The sequence below is a fragment of the Aethalodelphis obliquidens genome, unplaced genomic scaffold (assembly GCF_003676395.1).
Source record: "Aethalodelphis obliquidens isolate GAN/ISIS:26980383/991018 unplaced genomic scaffold, ASM367639v1 scaffold14, whole genome shotgun sequence".
NCBI lineage: Eukaryota > Metazoa > Chordata > Mammalia > Artiodactyla > Delphinidae > Aethalodelphis > Aethalodelphis obliquidens.
Genome location: NW_020837958.1, coordinates 23577407 through 23598903, shown reverse-complemented (window position 1 = coordinate 23598903; position 21497 = coordinate 23577407). Strand labels below are relative to the sequence as shown.

The 21497-nt window shown below is 35.2% G+C and overlaps 1 protein-coding gene across 7 annotated transcripts in view; it reads left to right on the top strand.

Annotated features, from left to right (window-relative positions):
- Positions 1-21497, top strand: part of GAS2 (growth arrest specific 2) — a 127160-nt gene that overhangs the window by 32791 nt on the left and 72872 nt on the right. For 6 of the 7 annotated variants that reach the window (XR_003434507.1, XM_027115168.1, XM_027115167.1 and 3 more), the window contains one exon: positions 16323-16464. Coding sequence is in view for 6 of the 7 variants with exons in the window: in XM_027115168.1 (XP_026970969.1) it covers positions 16323-16464 (142 nt within the window). In the remaining variant the exon portion in view is untranslated. The remainder of the gene's footprint in view (positions 1-16322; positions 16465-21497) is intronic. The other variant, XM_027115166.1, reaches the window with a different exon arrangement.

Sequence of the window (21497 nt, the reverse complement as noted above, 5' to 3'; positions counted from 1 at the left end):
TGCATGCCAAGTACCAGGATATTTGTTCATATACTTCAATGAAAAGACCACATCTGGAACAACTATGATTGAAACTGTCACTTCATTATAATTTCCCCACTGTTCTTTGCATCCCATCTGTCTTATATATGGCCTTGAATCGAATGGAGATATGATGGAAATTACTTTCTTTGCAATGTTCGAGTCATTGATAGTAGTGTGAATCTCTGATTTTTTCAAAATTGTGATATTTTATTTGGTCCTTCTGTCAAATATGAATTATTCCCTGTATCAGGTAATAAAAATTCTGACAGTTGCTGAGAATATCCATGCCAAATACACATTCTGGAAGGCACAGTAGTCATAGTGTAATGTGGACTAAGGTCATATATCCATCTATCACCTGGTCCCCACAAGGCATTTCCCTTTCCCTAATGCATAGTAAACAATTGAGGTCTCTTTTATAAGAAGGAAGCTTTACAGTAAAGACTTGAGATCAGCACTCCTTTCATTCACTGGGCTCAGGGTCTACAAATTGGCGCTCATCTGTCAGAACACCTGTACCCTATTGTTATATTTAGTTGTTTTCTTGTCTTATTCTTTCTTTATTCCTTTACTAGACTCTAAGATCCTTGAGGACATGGTTTGTGTTCTATTCACATGTAAGTCCATCATAATAGCTGGCATATAGGTGCTCAGTTGACATGTTTTGGATGAATAAATAAATGAATGAGTGAATAAATGGACCAATGCAGACATTTACTTGTAGATCCAGATGTTGTTATGAAACGATTTTTAATCCTGAAGATTTTTATTCTTATCGACTTGAAAATTCCTCCCTCTGCTGGTTTTGCTTAGCTCAGAAGTCTTTGATGTGCAAAATCATATGGAACAAAGTTGACTTTTTAAGTAATGGAGAAAACGGATTAGAGAATTTTAGGGTGGTACAGGGGAAGAAAAAGGATCTGAGGACATTAAAAGTACTGACAAGAGACTGGCTGAAGCAATAGACCGTGGAGGTCTAAACTAGTTAGTAAATGAATGCTGGAGGAGGTTGGTCATTTAGGCAATTGTAGATGTTATTAGATAGTCACATGATACATTTATTAGAGTTCAGAGCATTATCTAAAGGTAAAAAAAATGATGATAGAAATGATCGTATTAATATCCAAATGTTTTATTTAGTTTCGGGATTACTTTTCAAGGCCTGTTTGTAATGTTTGCCACAGTTCCTGTAAAATAAGGATGAGATGAGTGATAACCAGTAGTTTTATGAATTTGCTCACCATTGAGAATTAGGAAGAAGAATAATTGTAGGGCCTTTCATGGAATAGGTTCTCAAGAGATAGTTCTGACCTGAAATGAGGTATTGTTACAGCAATTAAGGGTTGTGTTTTTCAATTACTGAAGGAGCCGTAAAGATGGAATCACCATGTTTCTTTCTTTTCTTTTTTTACATCTTTTTCCCAGTAACTGCCTCTTTTGCCCAATAAAATAGTTGGTGAGTGAAATGAGAATAGAAGAACTATTGTTTCTTCTCAGCCCCTAATTAGTCATCTACCAAAACACTATTTAACGACCAAGGTAAAAGTACAGTTTCTGTAAAACTGCAGGAGGGAATCAGAAAATTGCAGTGTTTAGGAACATGAGCAATAAATACTGCTATTAGCTTTCCAAAAAACGTGTTATTTTATTCACCAGTGGATAGCTCAAAAAGAAAATATAAAAGTCATTAAAGGGTAACAAGTTCATCATTTTATCAATCTTTAATAATATAGAATATTATGAACTACAAATATTTCATAATAATTGAGTCCTACTTGTACATGTCATTTTGACATTTGTTAGATGATTGATGAGTATATGCTAGGAGCAGGAGGTGATGTTATCTGCTCTGTATATTCATGTGCCTGCCTGTTGGTGGTGAGAATGGGTGTGACAAAGACACAGTCTACTCAAGGAGTTTACTCTCTATCAGGGAGAATAGATGTAGGTGGTAGTACATAGATGTTCAGATCAAGCATACAAAATGATTTGGAAGAAAGGAATTTTAAGCAGTCACAGATTAAAAAAGAGAAAGGCAGTATTTTATTATGTGGCTAAATTTAGAATAGAACTTAAAACATATAGTAACATATACTGAAAAGTTTTCATACACATCGTTTTAAAAACATTATTTTGAGTATGTCTCATCTAATTCCTAGATCAAAGGTATACAAATTAAAAATAATACCTGCTTTGTAAAATAATGGCTGTACACACACTTGAATGCCCAGTGTGCACTTATATGGGCCTGTTGCAATGGTTTTTAAGTGGATTTTAGTACATTCATTTGACCATGTCTAGTACCCATACATTATTACGTTGTTTAATCTTACTTTCTATTACTACAAAGTCAGAATCTAAATTATTCTCATTTGATTGTTCTCAATGAATCATAGAAGAATTGTCAATCTTCCTCTTATTGTATAATTCTTTTGGTGGGTGGTGGAGAAAGCCAGTGTCTAGAAAGGCAGGCTGAGGTTCTTTGGGAAAATTACTAAAAACAGTATAAAGTTTGTTCAATTATCTGTAGATGGAATTAGAAGTTCAACTACACTTTGGCTTTACATACTTATAATTATTTGGACAAGTGTATAGATCCTTGTATAGCCAAATGGAAAATAACCATGTGCAAAGCATAGAATTAACCTTTGGGACAAGCACTCATGTTTGAGTAAGGTTTTTACATAAAAGAAGCAAATGACAAGAATCAGAACTATTTCAGAATTTCCCTCAAATTGCAAGAGAGTAAAATAAATTTTATTACTATTATGTTTACCTTCTTTCTTACTTGTTGTAGACCAGTAGCTGCTGACCTTTTTAACATGAGCAAAAGCAAGTCATTTTTTTCCCCAAGTTCTGATGTTCTTTTCACATTGGAGTTTGTTTCTGATGAGCTCTTTGTGCTAAGAGATGTGAGAGAGGGTATTTCTAGCCCTATTCTAATGCTCTGCTGAGAATCCCCAAAATCCAGAGTGAGGGGGGAGAAGGAGAAAGGCCAGGTGGCAGCATTTAATCTAGAAATTTGAAAAGTTTCAGAGCCTACAAGTTTATGTGGACCTGCTGATAAAGGACTCTCCTTCAAAAGTGTTTTTGAAAACTGTTTCAAAAGTTCAAAGTGTAAGCTATTGTTTCGTAGTGTAAATGTTGGCTGCATTAAAGACATATGAGGGCTTCCCTGGTGGCGCAGTGGTTGAGAGTCTGCCTGCCGATGCAAGGGACACGGGTTCGTGCCCCGGTCCACGAAGATCCCACGTGCCGCGGAGCGGCTGGGCCCGTGAGCCATGGCCGCTGAGCCTGCGCGTCCGGAGCCTGTGCTCCGCAATGGGAGAGGCCACAACAGTGAGAGGCCCGCGTACCGCCAAAAAAAAAAAAAAAAAAAAAAGACATATGAAACATAAGACTAAAAATAAAACATGTTGAATTGAAATTCCAGAAAACGTGAAAAAAATTAAAACAAATTTTGGATTAGAAGAAGGAGGCTCACACACACACACACACATACATTTTTCATCTACATGATTTCATAGCACCAGCAGAACATTGCCCCCTGAGCATAAAAGCAAACCTGATCAAATTTTTCCATGATGACATCATCTCTTCCCCTTACACGCTTACATACTGCATTTAACTGCATGCAGGCACATGGGCAAGACAAGATTGTAAAAGGAGTATAACTGGGGAAGTGTTTTCATGATATTTGATAGCACTAATTGTGGTCACTGCTGTTTCGAAGCTCTGTGGGTATAGAATATTATGTCAAGAAAAGTCACTCTCACCACATGGAAAATAGAAAATTAATCATTTTAAAATGAGCTGTTACTAAATGCTTTGGAGAAATTCTGGTCATTTAAACAAATCAATAATGATTATGCATGCCATTTCTTAATGAAGAACATCCACAGATTTTATAACAAGAGCCTTTTTTAAGGGACTGAAAATCAGGGGAAAAGAGTTTCTTTTTAATTTAAACATGTCTAGGGATTGCTTGGTGATTTAAAATATAAGTGCTCACCATATTGATGTGTGTGTGGTCCAAGGTATGTGGTACTGGTATATTACAGGCTAATGGCATAATGTTTTTTAGATGAGGTAATTGAGTTTACAGTATATAGAGCTTTTCAACTGTATCTTAAGCTTTTAGGGGCTGACTACATGAATACCTTCTATTGTTTCACTTAGCAGTTTGAAAATGCATTACATATCATGCATGAAGCTGTCTAGTATGTATTTGATGTTTATATTACTTTGCTAGTCATGTCTAATTTCACGCCAGTTTAGGCTGCTTGTCTAAAGAATGCCTTGCTAGCATCACTGCTCCAAATAAGAAATAATGTAGCAATTCATATGTACATTTACATATGTATAAATATACATGTATCAATTATATTATAAATTATTATAATTTATATTGTTATAATTATATTTATTTATTATGTTAATATTTAATAAGAGCAACAACACCACATTTTATTCTATTTGTTATACTTGCTATATTTAAGCATTGTTTAAAGATTGAAACATAAATGTCTGATCTTTTTTCTCAGACTAAATGAATACCATGTGATATGATAATAAAACAACCATTTACTAAGTACTTACTCTAGGTCAGTAAGTAAGTTTTTTACATGGATTAAATCATCAGATAATTTAAAACTTAAGTCATGTCATGTCAACTCCTAGCTCAAAATTCTTCAATGGCACCTTGACTCACTTGCAGGAAATCTTTCTAAGTCTATAAGCACTATGTGCTCTGTTCCCCAGCTATCCCCAGTCATATTTCCTATGACTTTCCCCTCACCCCACTTTGCTGCAGCCATACTAGCTTCTTTGCTGTTCTTTGAACCCAACAAGCAGGTTCCACCCACCACAGGGCCTTTGCACTTGCTTTTCTAGCTTCTTAGGGTAGTCCTTCCTCACATGCATGTATGACTTGTTCCTCACTCCCTTCACATCTCTGTTCAGATGTCATCCCTTGGCTGAGGCCATTCCTAACCACCCTATATAAAGTGTCATTTAAAGATGCTGTTCTAGATTTTTCAACAAATAGATATTTACTGAGTGATAACTGTGTTCAAGATGCTGATAACTAAAAAGAAGAAGATTAAAGCATTACTGTCACCTCTCAAAGGGCTTACAGTCTAGTTAAGAAAATAAAATATGAACATATAAAAATACAGATATCAATGGTAAGTGCTCAATAAATGATATATACCAATGGTTCTCAAACTTTTATCACCATAACATATATTACATTGATGACATTTTATAAATTATTCAATAAATATTTATTGGACACCTAAAATATGCAGGACAAGGTAACTCGTGGAGTAGCAGGGAAGGGAGAATAACTTTAAGCTAATAATGAAGTCAACAGTGAATTATAGCTGTGTTATGACTAAGTATGGGAAAGTCTATGTACATGAGTAAGTTAAAGGAAGACCTAACTTAGTCTTGTAGAAAGATTTTTCTATAATTCTGAGGTAGGAATGGGCATTAGCCAGGTAGAGAGGGAACACTGAGTGTTTTAAATACAGAAAATAGCAGCTATGAAAACCCTTAAATGTGGAGGTGCAGGATGACTTCGAGGAACTAAAGGAAAATGAGTGTCTGGATACTAGAATGTAATACTAGAGCATCAAGAGGTGAGACCAGCGCTAAGTTTTGTTGGATGTTGTCATCTATTTTTTTTTTTTTTTGGGTACGCGGGCCTCCCACTGCTGTGGCCTCTCCCATTGCGGAGCACAGGCTCTGGACGCTCAGGCTCAGCGGCCATGGCCCACGGGCCCAGCCACTCTGCGGCATGTGGGATCTTCCTGGACCAGGGCACGAACCCATGTCCCCTGCATCGGCAGGCAGACTCTCAACCACTGCGCCACCAGGGAAGCCCTGTTGTCATCTATTTTAAGAACAATATTATACCATTGAACAGGAACATGATCAAGTCTTTTGGAAAGATAACATTAGCAGTGTGGAGAATGGATTAGGAAAGGTGAAAATGGAACTGAGGACCCACTTAGGAAGCTATTGTCCAGGTCAGGTGAGAAATTATGACAATTTAGCCTAGGATGGTAGCAGTAGTACTAGAAACAAGTAAGTGGTTTTGGGATATACACTTGGCAGGCTTGGCAGGATTTGGTGATGAATTAGATAGAATGGTTAGGGAGATTGGCCCAGGATTTTGTACATGAAGAAATGGGTAGATGATCGTGCTTTATTTTACAGCTGAAAAGGCAGGGGAAGAGTCAGACTGAGGAAAGATCATGGGTTCCTACATATTGTGCAATATACCCCCATGGGTGCCCAAGGGTTATGGGTGCTGTGGGCTCCCTGTCACACCAATCCTTTCATTTCTGCTCAAGAAAAAATATAAGCAAATGAATAAGGGGCCAGGGGGGCTGCCTTAATTGCCATAAGTCCTTAAAAGGTTTTCAGTTTTAAACTGTTAGATCAATAGTTTTTTGTTTTTTTTTTTTAAATCACAAACATCTGGAGACTTAACTCTTAAGCAATTGAAACACATCATTGTACATGGACATCTACTGATATAGACAGTAGATTCTATAGGGGCTCAGAAAAAAAGTCAGTTTGTCGGAGTGCTTAGAGAAGTTTCCATGGAAGCACTAGAATTTGAATTGCCCAGACCTGGTGCAAATAGATGAACACGGAGAAAAAGCAAATACAATGTAAATTCGTGGTTAATGAACCAAATATTGAAGTTGGAAACATGTAAGGGTATTCTAGGGATGGTGAATAGACCAACTTGATTGATGTGAAGAGTATATGGGGAGAACTTTTTGTAGAGGGACAGATTAAGTTGATAGCTGCAAGGCTTAAGCATTTGAATCCTTGTTTGGTAGACAGTGAGCTGGAGACTGAAACCATTAAATTTAGAAAGATTAATATGATGATGTGCAGATTGTGTTAGAAAGATCTGAGGTTAAAGATAGGAAGAATATTTTGTGAAGTTTCTGCATTTCTTCATACATGAGATATTAAAGGATTTAAAGTAAGAGTGTCAATACTACGTTGAAAGGGGCAGGACATTTCAATACATATTTATTAGAAAATAAAAGTGAGCTGGTTTGGTGACTTATTGGCCAAAGTAGGAAAAGGTGAGGAAAGAATAAAAGCTATACTATGCTTTTTGAAGTTTGAAAAACTACAATTATGAGGGGACAGAACTAAAAGAAGGAAGTTCTGTTTGTGGGAGAAATATAAGAACTTGATAGTTATCCCAGATGGCAAGGTATGAAAATGGAAATGAGGAATATTTTTGAGACTGCCAATGTGTTTCAGTGATCATTAAAATCCCCAACAGGTCATTGAAGCTGCAGGCTGAATTTTATATCATTTTTTTAAAACTTCTCTTTGTTTCAGTTTTCTAACAAACATATATTTATTCCTCATGAGCAAACAAAAGCTGGGTCTCACCCTGTAGCACAAGGGTCTCTTCTGAGCATCCTTAGTCATCAGGGAGCAGACGTGTAGGGGCAGGAAGCTACTCTGTAATCACAGGGCAGGAAGCTACACTGTAATCACTGGGCAGGGGAGGGAGGGAAAGCCTTTATTTTGTGTAACTCAGACATTGGAGAAATGGCTGCCGCTATCACAAGCTATGCATTTTATTCAGTGTTTCCAGTGAGATTCATGTCTTGCTTGGAAAATGGATGTGTGTCTGCTTGTCATGAAAACTTACCAGCAGAAATCCTTATTCCTTTGCTACAGATGTACCAAAAATTGTCAAGTCTTTTCAGTTTAGGAGTTTCTTTAAATGTATAGTATTTTAGAAAAAAAATCAATAAACAGTTGATCTTGTGAGAAAACAAAACAAAACAGAAAACCTTACTACATGTCAGGCATTATTTCAGGGACTGTTCATATAAACTCATACATCCCTCACAGCAACCCTATGATGTAGACACTAGTATTATTTCACAGGTGAAGTTGATTTACGTACCTGAAGTCACATAACTAGTAAATCAAGGTCCAGGATTCAAACACAGGCAGTCTAGCTCCAAAGTGTGTGCTTGTAACCACTCCATTCTCCTGCTCCTCTCTGGACATAATATATGCCTTAGCTACACTCAGACTTGTATTTATCCAACAAATATTCCGTAAATACTGTTCAGTAGGTGCTGGGGATAAAATGGTGAACAAAACCAGACACTGTTCCATTCCTCATGGAACTAAACCGTCCTGAGGGAGATAGTTGCTAATCAGTTAATCTCACACAGGAACATGGCAGCAGGAGCCCTTGAACATTGTGGATTTTAAGCAATTATAAAGAAGTGTTGAGGGGTGGTGTTTGGGGGTAAGTGATCTGTCATCTGGGATTGGGAGGTATTTGGGCAAACAGCTATGGGAAGGGCAGAGAGGACAGTTCTCTGTAAGGGCTGTGCAGTGGGAGGGAGCATCGGGAGAATGCAGGAGTGGGAACAGAAGCTCGTGTGGCTACAGAAGATAGGGAAGGACCATGGTGCTAGGTCAGTAGGGAGGAGCCAGGCTAATACAACCTGTGGAAGCCATATTATAAGGAGCTTTGTCTTTATCCTGAAAGCACTGGGAAGCTAAATTTGCCTTTCGGAAAGTCCACTGTGATTAGAGTGTGGAGTACGAAGATGAATGCACAGCATGATGAACAAAATTAGAGGATGGATAAAAACAAATTGGAATTAAATCACCATATAAATATAAAGCATGTCTTTTATTTTTTCCTATGTATTTGTGAGCTTATTATAGTAAGTACAGATGTGATGATGTATCTGTTTTTCAACTCTCATCAGGGTATTTCTTGTAAATAGACTGAAAGTAGACATGTATTTGAAAAAAAAGTAACATTAATTGGAGATAAACTATGGTCTAGGATCGGTATTAGGCACTTTCCCAAACATTTAATTCTCGTAAAAAGTTACAAATGATGGACCTGAGGTTCCAAAAGGTTAAATAAATAGCCATTTTTTGTCACGGCCTTACTGCTAGTGATTTGCAGTTTCAAGGCTTAAGCCTTTTCTCTGAATTACTAAAAGTTTAACATCCCTGTGTTTCAAACTACTGAGCATCTCTGGAGCTATCATTAGTCAATTGATGGGCATCTACAAGGTGCCTCAAATCTGCAGTCCCATGGAGTTACAAAAAAAAAAGTCTGCTCAAAAAGTGTTTAGAAATCAGTTAGCCACTAAAATAAATTGAGTTTCCTGGAATCCATCCATAAGGCAATCTTTGGACCTTTGAAAATGCTTTTCTTTATTGGATATTATACCGATGGGTACTAAAAGTAGTTTTAACTAAAATATTAGAATCAGTGACCCTGTGAACTCAAAATTTGCTGCCAGTAATCATAAGTTATTGCACCTTAGAATGTATAAAATGTTGTTGGAAAGGAAAATTTCAAGATACATTTTAAAAGAATTTTCCTGACTATTTCCTTAAGGTAATTTCTTGATTTGTAGAAAGGTCACAGAAAACTGACATACATTCTCAAAAACATTTTTTTTAATTATCATCAACTATCATCATTTGTTTGAGTTCCTATAATTAATTACTAATTAACAATTACCATTAATTTTGTTAAGACTCTGAGGGACTGCCACACCTGGTATCCAACACTTGCTTCCTCTAAGAAATCTTTCATATTCACAGAATGTTTCTCTTCCTTCCATTCAAACCTCATTCTTTCAAGTCTGACTACTATAGCTGTGATTTAGAGGTGTTCCAATTAAAAAAGAAGTGACAGAAGAAAAAGAAGTCACTGGTTTTTACTTCTGTAGAATTATCTAAAAAATTTTTATTCCTTTACACCTTCTACAACAAATGACCTAGTTATTTTTCCAAAGTGTGCATGTAATTTAAACTACTTCTTAGTTTAAAATGTTATTTTTGTTTTTTATTATTCCCCATATGAACACTGAGATTGTAAACTGGCAACCACATAGAGCTGCCTATAGATCCAATTGTTCAAACTCAGGGGACTTTCACATTAAAATATCCAGATTTCCAAATTCTTCTGAGAAACTGAAAGATCCAGCAACACTGGAACTGCATTTCTTTATGGAAACATTGAGTTAGAACTAAATAAATATGGCTGCCCCTCCTGGACATGGCATGAGCTCTTTAGTTTTCCACAATTGCCACCATTTCTTATAGTCCCCTAGTGCTAGCGACTTTGTTCTGTTATTTAATCTGCCTGACTTCTTCTGGGCCTTTGAGTTTGTAACTCCTGGTTGACATTACAATATTAGTAATTCTTTTTATTTATTTATTTCTTGCGTTACGTGGGCCTCTCACTGTTGTGGCCTCTCCCGTTGCGGAGCACAGGCTCCAGACGCGCAGGCTCAGCGGCCATGGCTCACGGGCCCAGCCGCTCCGAGGCATGTGGGATCCTCCCGCACCGGGGCACGAACCCGTGTCCGCTGCATCGGCAGGCGGACTTCAAACCACTGCGCCACCAGGGAAGCCCATTGCCTGCATATTTGAAAGTACATTCTATATACCCTTTGGAAAAGGGAAGATATTAGTTCCTGCCAATTTCCATTTCTTCTTTTATATATCTCTTCTGTTTCATAGCTGAAATGTCTACTTGATGTAGTCAAGGGGAGTATTTTATCTCAAACTTTTGTGAAGAATGGATTATTTAAACTACTAGTAAAGTAAAAAAAATAAACGACTAACATTAAATTTTCAGTTCACTGCCTATGGAGAACTAAAGATGCCATTCTCTCCATTTTTTCTAGGTTTAATAGGTGAAAGAAAATACGTATTTCTTTATTGTAATGTTACCTGGCTAAAACCTTGGGAAATAAATCAAATGCTGAAATATATTAAATTCCAGGCAATGGTGAGCTTTCATGGAGCAGTTAGAAGTGTACGGGTGTAAGAGACTGAATGATTCGATTTCAACTATGTGTGAGCTCAGTTTTTTCATCTTGGAAAATGGAGATACTATTATCTACCTAATTCATGGCATTATTTTTTGAGAATTAAAGAGGATAATCTATCTGAAAGTATATGTTTTGTGTGCCTAGAGTGCGGTAAGCACTCACAATGTTAATTCATTCCTTCCCCATCTACCATAAGATTCAGAAAACAAGAAGTCAGGACTGCTTATGTGTGAAGCACTGTATTTGACACTGTGGCAGTATAATGATAAATAATATCGTGGTTCTCTAGGTGTAGATTATTTTAAGTAATATAAATAGAATTAGTCACTACTGCCCTTCTGAAGCTGTAACACCCACAACACCATAACTAGGACATACACATGCTGTACTCTGCAGCACATAAGTAAACTCTTTCTAAATGACCAACATAGTTATGCATCTCAGTAACTATATCCAGGGGAACTATTGGATTTGAGGGACTTGAAAGACATGGGGACACTATTAGTTAGAGACAAAGTAGTCAAGGGGTTAAGTATTGGACTCTCTAAACCCCCAAATAATGGCTTTACTTTCCCTGTTATGAATGCCCTAATATGATAGCCACAAGCCACATGTGGCTATTTAAGTGTAAACTGATTAAAAAGAAATAAAGTTTAAAAATTAGTCTCCAGTCACACTCACCACAGTTCAAATTCTCAATAGCCACATGCCACTAGTGGTTACTATAATGGGTAGCACAGATATGGAACATTTCTATTATCACAGAAAGTTCTATCGGAAAGCTATTTTAAAAGTGACGTTTAAGTTTAGGGCAAAGATAGAAATAAATTGTTTGCCAATCTTTTTCTGAATTCTTGTACCTGTAACAGAAGAAGAAATGAAATGTTTTCAAGAAAATATGAGAGAAGGAAATCATAGGCAATTCAATATATTTTTACTTGCATTGATGGCAGTGATGATAACTTTATTGAACACTTACTTCTACACTTGAATCATATTATTTAATTTGCACTCACACATAGTCGATGAGATGCATTTTTTTTTCTATGTGCGTTGAATAGAAGCTGAGAGTGAGGCACAGAAACATTAAGTATGAGACTGAGGCACAGAAACATTAAGTAATCTGTCCAAAGTACCATAGCAAGAAGGTGACATAGCTGAGTTTGAACTCAGGTAATTGAATTCCACACCCTAGCAGGTGATTAACCTAAGAGGTAATGGATTGAATTAAAAGATTTTAGAAGTAAATTAAAAATCTTTCTTTTTATTTCAACATAATTTGGTTGTTGCTTTGAGGGAATGGGGAGGACACTTTCAGATTTCAAACCATCCATTCTCTTGTATGTTCATCATTCAGTTCACAAGTATTAGTATAGAGGCTGAGAATATATAACTTAGGTTAATCCCGCTGAGAGATAAAAGGATAAACATTAGACTATCAATATTAGAAAAATTAACATGAAATCTAAAAAGAAATAATACGAATGAACTTGTTTGCAAGACAGAAATAGACCCACAGACATAGAAAACAAACCTGTGATTACCAGGGGGGAAGAGGGGAGAGGGATGAATTGGGAATTTGCGATTAGCATATACACACTGCTATACATAGAGCAGATAACCAACCTGCTGGATAGCATAGGGAGATATACTTAGCATTTTGTAATAACCTATAAGGGAAAAGAATCTGAAAAAGAATATGTGTGTGTGTGTGTGTGTGTGTGTGATAACTGAATCACTTGAAACTAACAACATTGTAAATCAACTGCATTTCATTTTTAAAAAAAGAAAGAAAAATTAACATGTATCCTACTTGTACATGATTCTAATGTTTTATTGGTAGTCATTTCTCCTTTTGCTAACACAAAATATTGAAACCTATACCATGGAGGCTGGAGGACGGTAGCATGACTTTTACTAGTGAGTAAGCAAGCCTAAATTTCTACCGGATCTCAGCTCAGCTTGGCAACTATTCTCAACTCATTCCATATTCAGTAACTTTCGAAAACTGTCAAAGGTTTTATTATATTTTTCAGTTATACTTTTCTTAATTTATGGGAAGCATTTTATGTGTACTATAAATTTAGTGAATTTTGAAGGCCCTGGAAACATGTCCCTTGGAGATGTAAAATCTCTAAGGCAGAGTGTTTGCTCCTGCCCTCACATTGATTATGATCTAGTGTGAGGGGTCAAATCTAACCATTCATTCGTGTATTCATCAATCAGGTTCTGAGGACATAATATATAGCAGCATTGTCGGGAAAAACTCATCTGAGTAAATATTAGAGATGGTATTTAAATGCCGTAGGAGTTCTTTGGAGAGTTAAGCAGTAAAGGGAAAACTAATATGGAAGTTGAGCTATATGTGGAGGTTCTCTTTTGAATCCCTAGTTCTTTACATCTGAAGTATTCCTCTCCTTATCTGTGGTCAATTTTTTAGCTATTCAAGTAGACACTGTCATAATTACTCAAGACAGCTCTCTATTCTAAACCTCTTCTTCAAGATTTTTGTGGCAAGGTGAAAGCTGATTTTATTCAGTACATCAATTTGCTTTTATTTTATTTACTGATACTAAAAAAGAGATTCAGAGCTGTCATTTTTCCTAGGATTTTCATGAGAACCTAGAGAAATTAATAATTTTTTAAAAATAACAGAACTTGGAGAGATATAGAGTAATTGCTAAGGTTTTTGGAACTTTATGAATATTTTTGTGTAAAATATGTCAAAAAATATTTATAAGTTCCAAAGGTATTGAGTACTGATATTATCGAATCATGTATTCTTTAATTCAAGTGAAATATGACATCTGCTCTAAGACTCTTATGTATAAATGGCACAGCAACCTTGGGAAGACTGTTGACCCTTTGATTTTTGGTTGGTATGCAGCCAGGAATAATATTGGATTCTACAAGCTATGAGCTATGTCCCTTGGTGGATTAAGTGTCAAATCAATCTAGCTTCTCTGGTGCAATCTGGATGTTGTATTCCTTTTTGCCATGAAACCCATGCACCTCATGTCCTTTGGCATGCCCTTATATATGTCAAGTATTTTATAGTTCCTAGGTTATAGTTCCTGTGTGCAAGTGTGCAAACTCATTCATCAGTTTGAAGTGGTTTCAGAAGGTTTTTTTTCCCCACCCAGGGATAGAGGTGGTAGATTTTAAAATGGCTTAGTGTTTGACTCTGTTTATGTTCTTTTCCTATTTGTATCATAAAGAAGCTTTACAGTCACCTCTTGAAGACTTTTTTTCAGCAGATCTTTTTGTTATGTTTTGGCTGACATGATTTACCTTATTTGATTATTTAATTGGAAAATATTGATAAAATGTAAAAGTCACTCAAAATCCTAATACATATTTTGGAATTATGTAAATTAAGATATAAATGATTCTCTATGCATCAATCACCTTCCTCAAAGGTAATTACTATCAATCTGATGGATGTCCTCCTTGAATTCTTCCTAAATGAATGTTATATAAATAAATACAATATTCATATTTATAATACAACATATTTATATGCAATTTAACTTTATATATGACCATCTATACTGTGTGTGTATGTACATATACATGCACCAGTATGTATGTGCATACACACACATCATAAAATGAAATTGTAGTGTACATATGTGTTTGCAAATTATTGGTTTCTGCTTAAGAGTATATACTGCACATTTTTATGGTCCAACACATATATATTTATCTTATTCTTTTTAAATTATTGCACAGAGTTCCACTGTATTTGTATACTTTATATTATTCAACCAGCCCTTTCTTGACACATTCTATGTCTATTTTTTTCCTATTCAGTGTTGCAACAAATATACTTGTCCATATGTTTTGAAGTAATAATACTATTATATTGCAAGATATATTTTTAGGAGTAAATTGCTAGATTTAGGGATATATGATTTTTAAGTTTAATAAATATTGACTAATTGATGTTCATGAATATTTTATAAAGGGGACATTAAACTATGCTATTTCTTATTGTTTTTTACAATTCATATAGGAAAGCATTTCTTTGAAAACCACTACTTAACCAAATTGGTTAAGGGGTATTGTTATATGTATATATAAATATATGTGTATTCATGCAAAAATTTTTTTATGTCTAAGCCTAAAACAAATTCAGTCAGCAACAAAGAGATGGATCTTTGCTATTGGACAGACACAGTCTTTGAGTGATGTAGTAACTGAATATTTTAGTTATGTAGCCATAAAATCCCTGGACAGAAAAAGCCCTAGTAATAGTTTGATGATAGTAGGCTTCACCAGTACACCAAGACCACTATTTCATTTTTTGATAACCATCTTTGTAAATGACCTCAACAATCCACAACATTTTGTTTATATTTTCTTGTTCACAGAGAATAGAGGAAATAACCTATCTGTGAATTGAAATCACAAAATGCTTCTCCCTTGATCTTTTTGCTCTCATAGGCAAAGCTCTGTTTAGCCCAGATCATCCAAACACTTGGCTCAATCTTTCACATCACATAGAATCACATTCTGTGACTTCATGGAATGCCGTGAAAACTGGTTATATTCTATTAAAGGAAAAAACCTCACACAACTCTTTATAACATTTGGTATGGTAAGGGAGATTTCCAGGGCTAAAATTTTATGAGGCTGATAATAGAAAAGTCTATCCGGGTTCACACACTCCCTTTTCTTAAGCATTTTCTTATCCTGGAAGAGAAATGATGCAGAATGTAAACATGTTTCAAGGTCAGATAGCAGAAATCCAACCAGAATTATTTTTATATTACATAAGAGAGCAATAATCTATGGTTTAAAAGGAAATAGTCTGGAAGAATGATGGTAAAATGTTATTGTTAAAAGATAAAAAATTTTAATATTTCCTTTTCTTATATTGGTGATAGAGAATTATGGATGTTAGACAATTCTGCTGCTTTCTTTTGACTTTATAATTCTATTGTAATTTTTATTGTGTGTGCGTATGTATACACATAAAAATGCAGGTGTGTGTGTTACATTTTATCTATATTCATATACTGCATTTGTGTTTCATTCTTCTTTCACAAGTGAGAAATTCATTTATACATACTTTATGAGAAATACTGACAGAATACTTAGATGAAAGAGAAGGCCAAAAAAAAAAAATAGTAGAAGAGAAAGAAAAGAGGCAATCTGAGCCAGGGAAGGGATTTATGTATGTTTACTTCTAGATACTAAAAAGGTAAGTATATGTTTACAGGCACAGATTTTCCTAGTCTCTTAATTAAGAACTAAGTTTCATTTGAGTTTCATGTCCTTTCCTATAGTTCTTTACAAACCTATTTATTGACATAAGATTGTACCAAAGCGTTTTGTTGAAATCATAAATGTACACTTAATGTGTCACTGTGATGACTGCCAGATATTCCACCAGAGTGAGATTTCTTTGTTTTTCAGAAGCTGCCCTTAAAGAAGATTCCATGCAAGGCCAGTGCACCCTCAGGATCCTTTTTTGCCAGAGACAATACAGCAAACTTCTTATCCTGGTGCCGAGACTTAGGGGTAGATGAAACATGTCTGTTTGAATCGGAAGGTTTGGGTATGTACATTTCCTTCAGAATTTTAGCTGATATAATATTAAAATTATTGTTTGTATAACTCTCAAGCCTAACTTTTTTTGTGTGATGTCATTTCATGCTTTGTTAACTTTAAAAAAAAATTGTAGTTTGTTGTAAACTTGCAGTTTTTTTGTAAACTTGAGTCTTTGAAGGTAGAAAAATTCACCCTCTTAATCTTGGTCACCTTGTGCATAAAATAACAGGAACGTTAAGTAGCAGAATCCTTTCCTGGTTAAAAATAAGTACATACAATGCAAAATTGGGGGATATTTGGAAAATGTAGGGTTAAGTTTTACCACCAGGCTCTTACCTGGACTAGAAGGGTAGCTATATATGTTCCAGCCCTCCATCAAGACCATTTTCGTCTTTTCACCTCTACAAAAGTATGAAAACACCATCTCTCATAAGTTCTATCTTTCTTGAAACTGATTTTTTTAGTTAGTTAAGCTTATTTTTAGTTAATGAAACTAGTTAAAAATTAGGCAAACAAGCAAGAGGTTAGGATCATTGGAGACGATGGAACAAGAGACAGATACGTTAGTGCCTAGGCCTACCCAGATAATTGTGGGGTTTTTGTTTTGTTTTATGATTGAATTTTGGCAAGTCCACTTCCATACCATAGTTTTGTATTTCCTTGGGAGAAAACATACATTGGATCATTCAGTGTTTTGACATTACTTGATACCCTTAAATGTTCAAACCTTCGATATAAGATCTACCCCAGTAGAACTCTACTATGGAAAGTATTGGAATTAAAGTCCAATTCTAGTAAAGTGGAACTAAGTGAAGAAAGGAGACATTTAGGGGGGAAAATGCTTTGGTTCTTTTACCTGAGGCTTTAAAAAATCAATTCACAAAATCACGTAATACAAATATTAACATCACAGTAAGCTGAGCATCCTTCAGAGAGAACAAGTATACAAACTGCCTTCTGAACAATGAGAATACACTTTGCCCTGAGACCTCACAAAACAGCATTCCCCTGCTGAACCTAGGAAATTGATGGTAGAGCAGCTAAAGTCTTACTCATTTTATGTGGTTAAGGAAACTTGTATTTGTACTAAGAGGAGTTGATGTGATATGGAAATACTGTCATCAAATTTCTGAGAAGTCTCCCAACAGAGAAGAGAATAACATGAACTTAGACTAGGAGAACATTTTGTACCTGAAAGAAAAATTTAACCAGAAAAATTGCACAGAAGCATACTGTATACAACAGTGTGCTCTATGAATGCTCATTGTATATGTGAGCTTTGAGTGTTCTTACCATTTCCTCATGTCAAAGTAAAAAGAAGTTGGTGGAGGATATGTATGGATATAATTCTTTTTCAGTGCAGTGGTAATTTTACAAATAGATTTTAACTTTCATGTTTATAGGTTTATGCACGTGGATGAGTTGTGAAAAAAACCCTTGAAAGATCTAGTAAATGTCTGAGTGTGTGTCTACACACACACACACACACACACACACATTTTTATATATATAAATTTTAAAAACTCAAATCTTAGTCACAAGAAGCACACTCTTTATGTGTGGACAAATAACATCATGATTTAAAATTCTGGAGTGCCCCTGCATTGCTGAAGAACTGCCACATGGGGAAACTGCTTTATTTTTTGTTAATTTGTTTACTACACAGGTTTCCATTAAAAAAAGCATTTTTTCAGTGACTACTGTAGGCCAAGTGGACTACGAGGAGCTCTGAATGTAAATATGGTCTTGTCTCAATTTTCTTACTCTTCATGAGTTCTTTTGTTAATTGAACTAACCAAACTTTCAGTTGGACTCCAAGAAGCTTGGATGGCTTTTTAAAACCCCATTCAGGTAATAAATAATACATTTTATTTGAAACAATAAAGCATAAAGCAGCTCATGTAACAATGGTCCTGGTATATAAATACATACTCTGTAGCATATAAAATTATGTCATGAAGAATTTTTAGATGGTCGAGTTCTTCACCCTGTTTGAAAAAAGCTGACTTTATAAACAAGAAATTTTTATATAAAAATTAAATACATGATAATTTATATGTCATAACTGTTGAGTAGTTTGTTAAAATATCTTTGATTCTGGTTACCTTCTACAGTATAACTTCACTTATACCTTGCAATTAAAATGTATTTATATAGCCAAGAAGGTTTAATAAGACCAAATTTTCAAGGCTATAAATTTTTAAAATAATTTTGAATCCTCTCAGTACCAAACCAAATCAAATAGTTAGGCTTTCTAGTTTGCTACTCAATGAAAAGATAAATTTGAAATATCTGCTGCTCAGAATAGGGCATGAGGTGATGTACAATAGGCCCTGTGGAGATGGAAGAAGGGAGCCAATACTATAGCACTGACTTCAGGATTATTCAGAGAAAGGAAACAGCTGTACCCATAGATGTTAATGATAATCAGGAGGAAGCCCAATGAGAAATTCCATTTCCCCAGGTGGAACCCATTCTCCTTGGATTTTTCTTATTATTCGCTTGTGAGTGAGGAAGTGATTGAGCCGCTGCACTTGCAGAATTGACTTTCTTGCAACAATAATACTGTGTACTCTGCTTGATGTCTTTTCACACTTCACTTTTGAAAGGGAATTTAGGGCAAGGGTGTTTTCTTTTTTCCCTACCTCAAGATTTCATTTCAGTAGCACACAAGATGAAGAGCATCCTTTGTGTCCTAGTGTTTTGAACACCAAATAAAAGGACAAGATGCCCTGATGAAGGGGAAAAATCTGTTTGAATGAATGATAAAGTAGATCATTGTACTGAATGTGTATCAAGAGGCTTCTGTCTTTAGCTCTTCAAAGGTCTTCGCCTGCATAAAGCATTCTTATCTTTGTGGCAACTGATACGTTACCCTCTGTTGCAGTGCTTTTTTTGTACGATTATTTGCGGGAGGATCTTAATTCATGACTCACTCTATCTGTTCTCTTTCCACAACAGCTAATGACAAGAAATCTCAGTGGGTGGGGAAGGGATGCCAGGGATGAACTAGGGAGTATAGACAGCATCTTATTCCATATGCTTCTCTCGTGCTTGTCGTTTTGATTCTTGGCAGATAACTTTCTATGCCACATGACGCGATCACATACAGGGTGTAACCTTCCATTTACCTTCTAAGACATTCTTGAGAGAGAATTTTTCCTCTGTCAAATGTCAGTTCTTGGATTATAAGTTTACTAATATCTCAGAATAGTGTTTCAGAAGTGAGACAATAGAAAAATGGATAAATATCACGAACAGCTTATTCATAAAAGACTTATAAAAGCCCAAAACAGAGATTAAAATGTTTGACATCTTAGTAATAAGGCAAATGCAAATAAAAACTATGAAAAATTAGTGAGAATTAACAATTTTATATTTAGTGCTGAGTATAGAGGAAAGTGGGATCTTCTATACGTTGCTGAAAAAAACTGGAAGTTGGCATGCCTTCTTTGGAGGGCAGTTTGTAAGATCTAAGAAGTGCTCATATCTTTTTATCAAGTTGTTCTACTTCTAAAAGTTTATTTGGAGGAAGTAAGTACAGATAAACAATAGAATGTCCATTGAAACATTTTTTATAAGAGTAAAAAAGGGGATGAAATGAATCTATTTGGTGGTAGCTTAAACTGTAGTCATTCATAGATACCAAGCAAAAATAATATTCATAATATTTTTGAGACTATTTAAGAATATGGGAAAATTATGATATGATATGAACATGAGGTCTCAGCATTTACCTTAGTAAATATCAAAAAAAAATACTATATTCAGAATCTGAAAGTAAGATAAATAGTAATTGGGTTGTAAGTAATATCATTTTCTTCTTCATTTCTCTATTAACACACTTTAGACCATGAACAGGTGTGGCATGTAATCTGAAACATGAACAATTTTATTTATATTAAGATAATTTGAACCAAGTTGCGTAGAGATTTATTGACATCAGTATATTATACATCAGTATATTTTATATATCAATGTATTATAAGGGCTGTTTTATATTAGGACCAAATACCTATGACTTTTTCTCAATTTAAAAAAATTTTAAGTTATGAGCCCTAAAATTGATACTCCTATATGATTTTTTTCTAGGATATTTTAAGTAGAAACTATTTCCTTGAATTAGTGACACTCTTGCATGGAGGATTTATTATTTGTAATTTACTTTAGCCCACTGATTTAGAAATTGTTAAGTTAGCTTAATTTTTTCCTCAGAGCTTTGTTTATTTTGCTTTACTTATGTACATTCCGGTGAGCTGGAAGATGGAAAAAGATAAAAGGATGGGGGAGGGAATATTTGAAAAATGCACATTTTTTTGCTTGCTGTAATTGTGTCAATATTATTATGTTATTGGATGATTATAGGATTTGGAGGCCAGTGACTATTCTTCATCTATTTCTCTGAGAAAGAATCTACTCAGCAAGAAAAGGGTTTGCTATCTGCTGTGCTAGCATGCAAATGTGTGTGATTTGTTTTTTATTTTTTGTATTTGTGTTTGCTGTGTGGCACTGTCTTCTTTTGATGCATGACTCTGAAGAGTAGTTTTATACAATTCTTTGTTCTATTGAACACTGGTCAAGCACTGACCTACCTACAGTATTGGTCTGATGTTGCACAAAAGTGAAAAGGATTGTGTGTGGATTTTTAAACATTAACATTTTCTGTTTTATACATATTGCATCAGAAAAAGAATCTATGCCTGCCTTCCAGTGTTTGATAAATCATCCCTTGGTGTTGTTGTTGTCTGTATTGAGGACTATAAGAGTATTTCTGTAGAAAAAAAGTTATATTATTTTTATTAATATTAATGTAGAATAACAACTTCAGGATACCAAATTAGCTCTGGATCATTTATATTCACATTATTTCTTCCCCAGGAACAGTTTATTTTAGACTTTGGATTTTTTGACACCTGTTCTTATAAAGTACTTTATTAGCATCTTGGGTTTTTTTTTTTTTTTTTTTTTTTTGCGGTACATGGGCTTCTCACCGTTGTGGCCTCTCCCGCTGCGGAGCACGGGCTCCGGACGCGCAGGCCC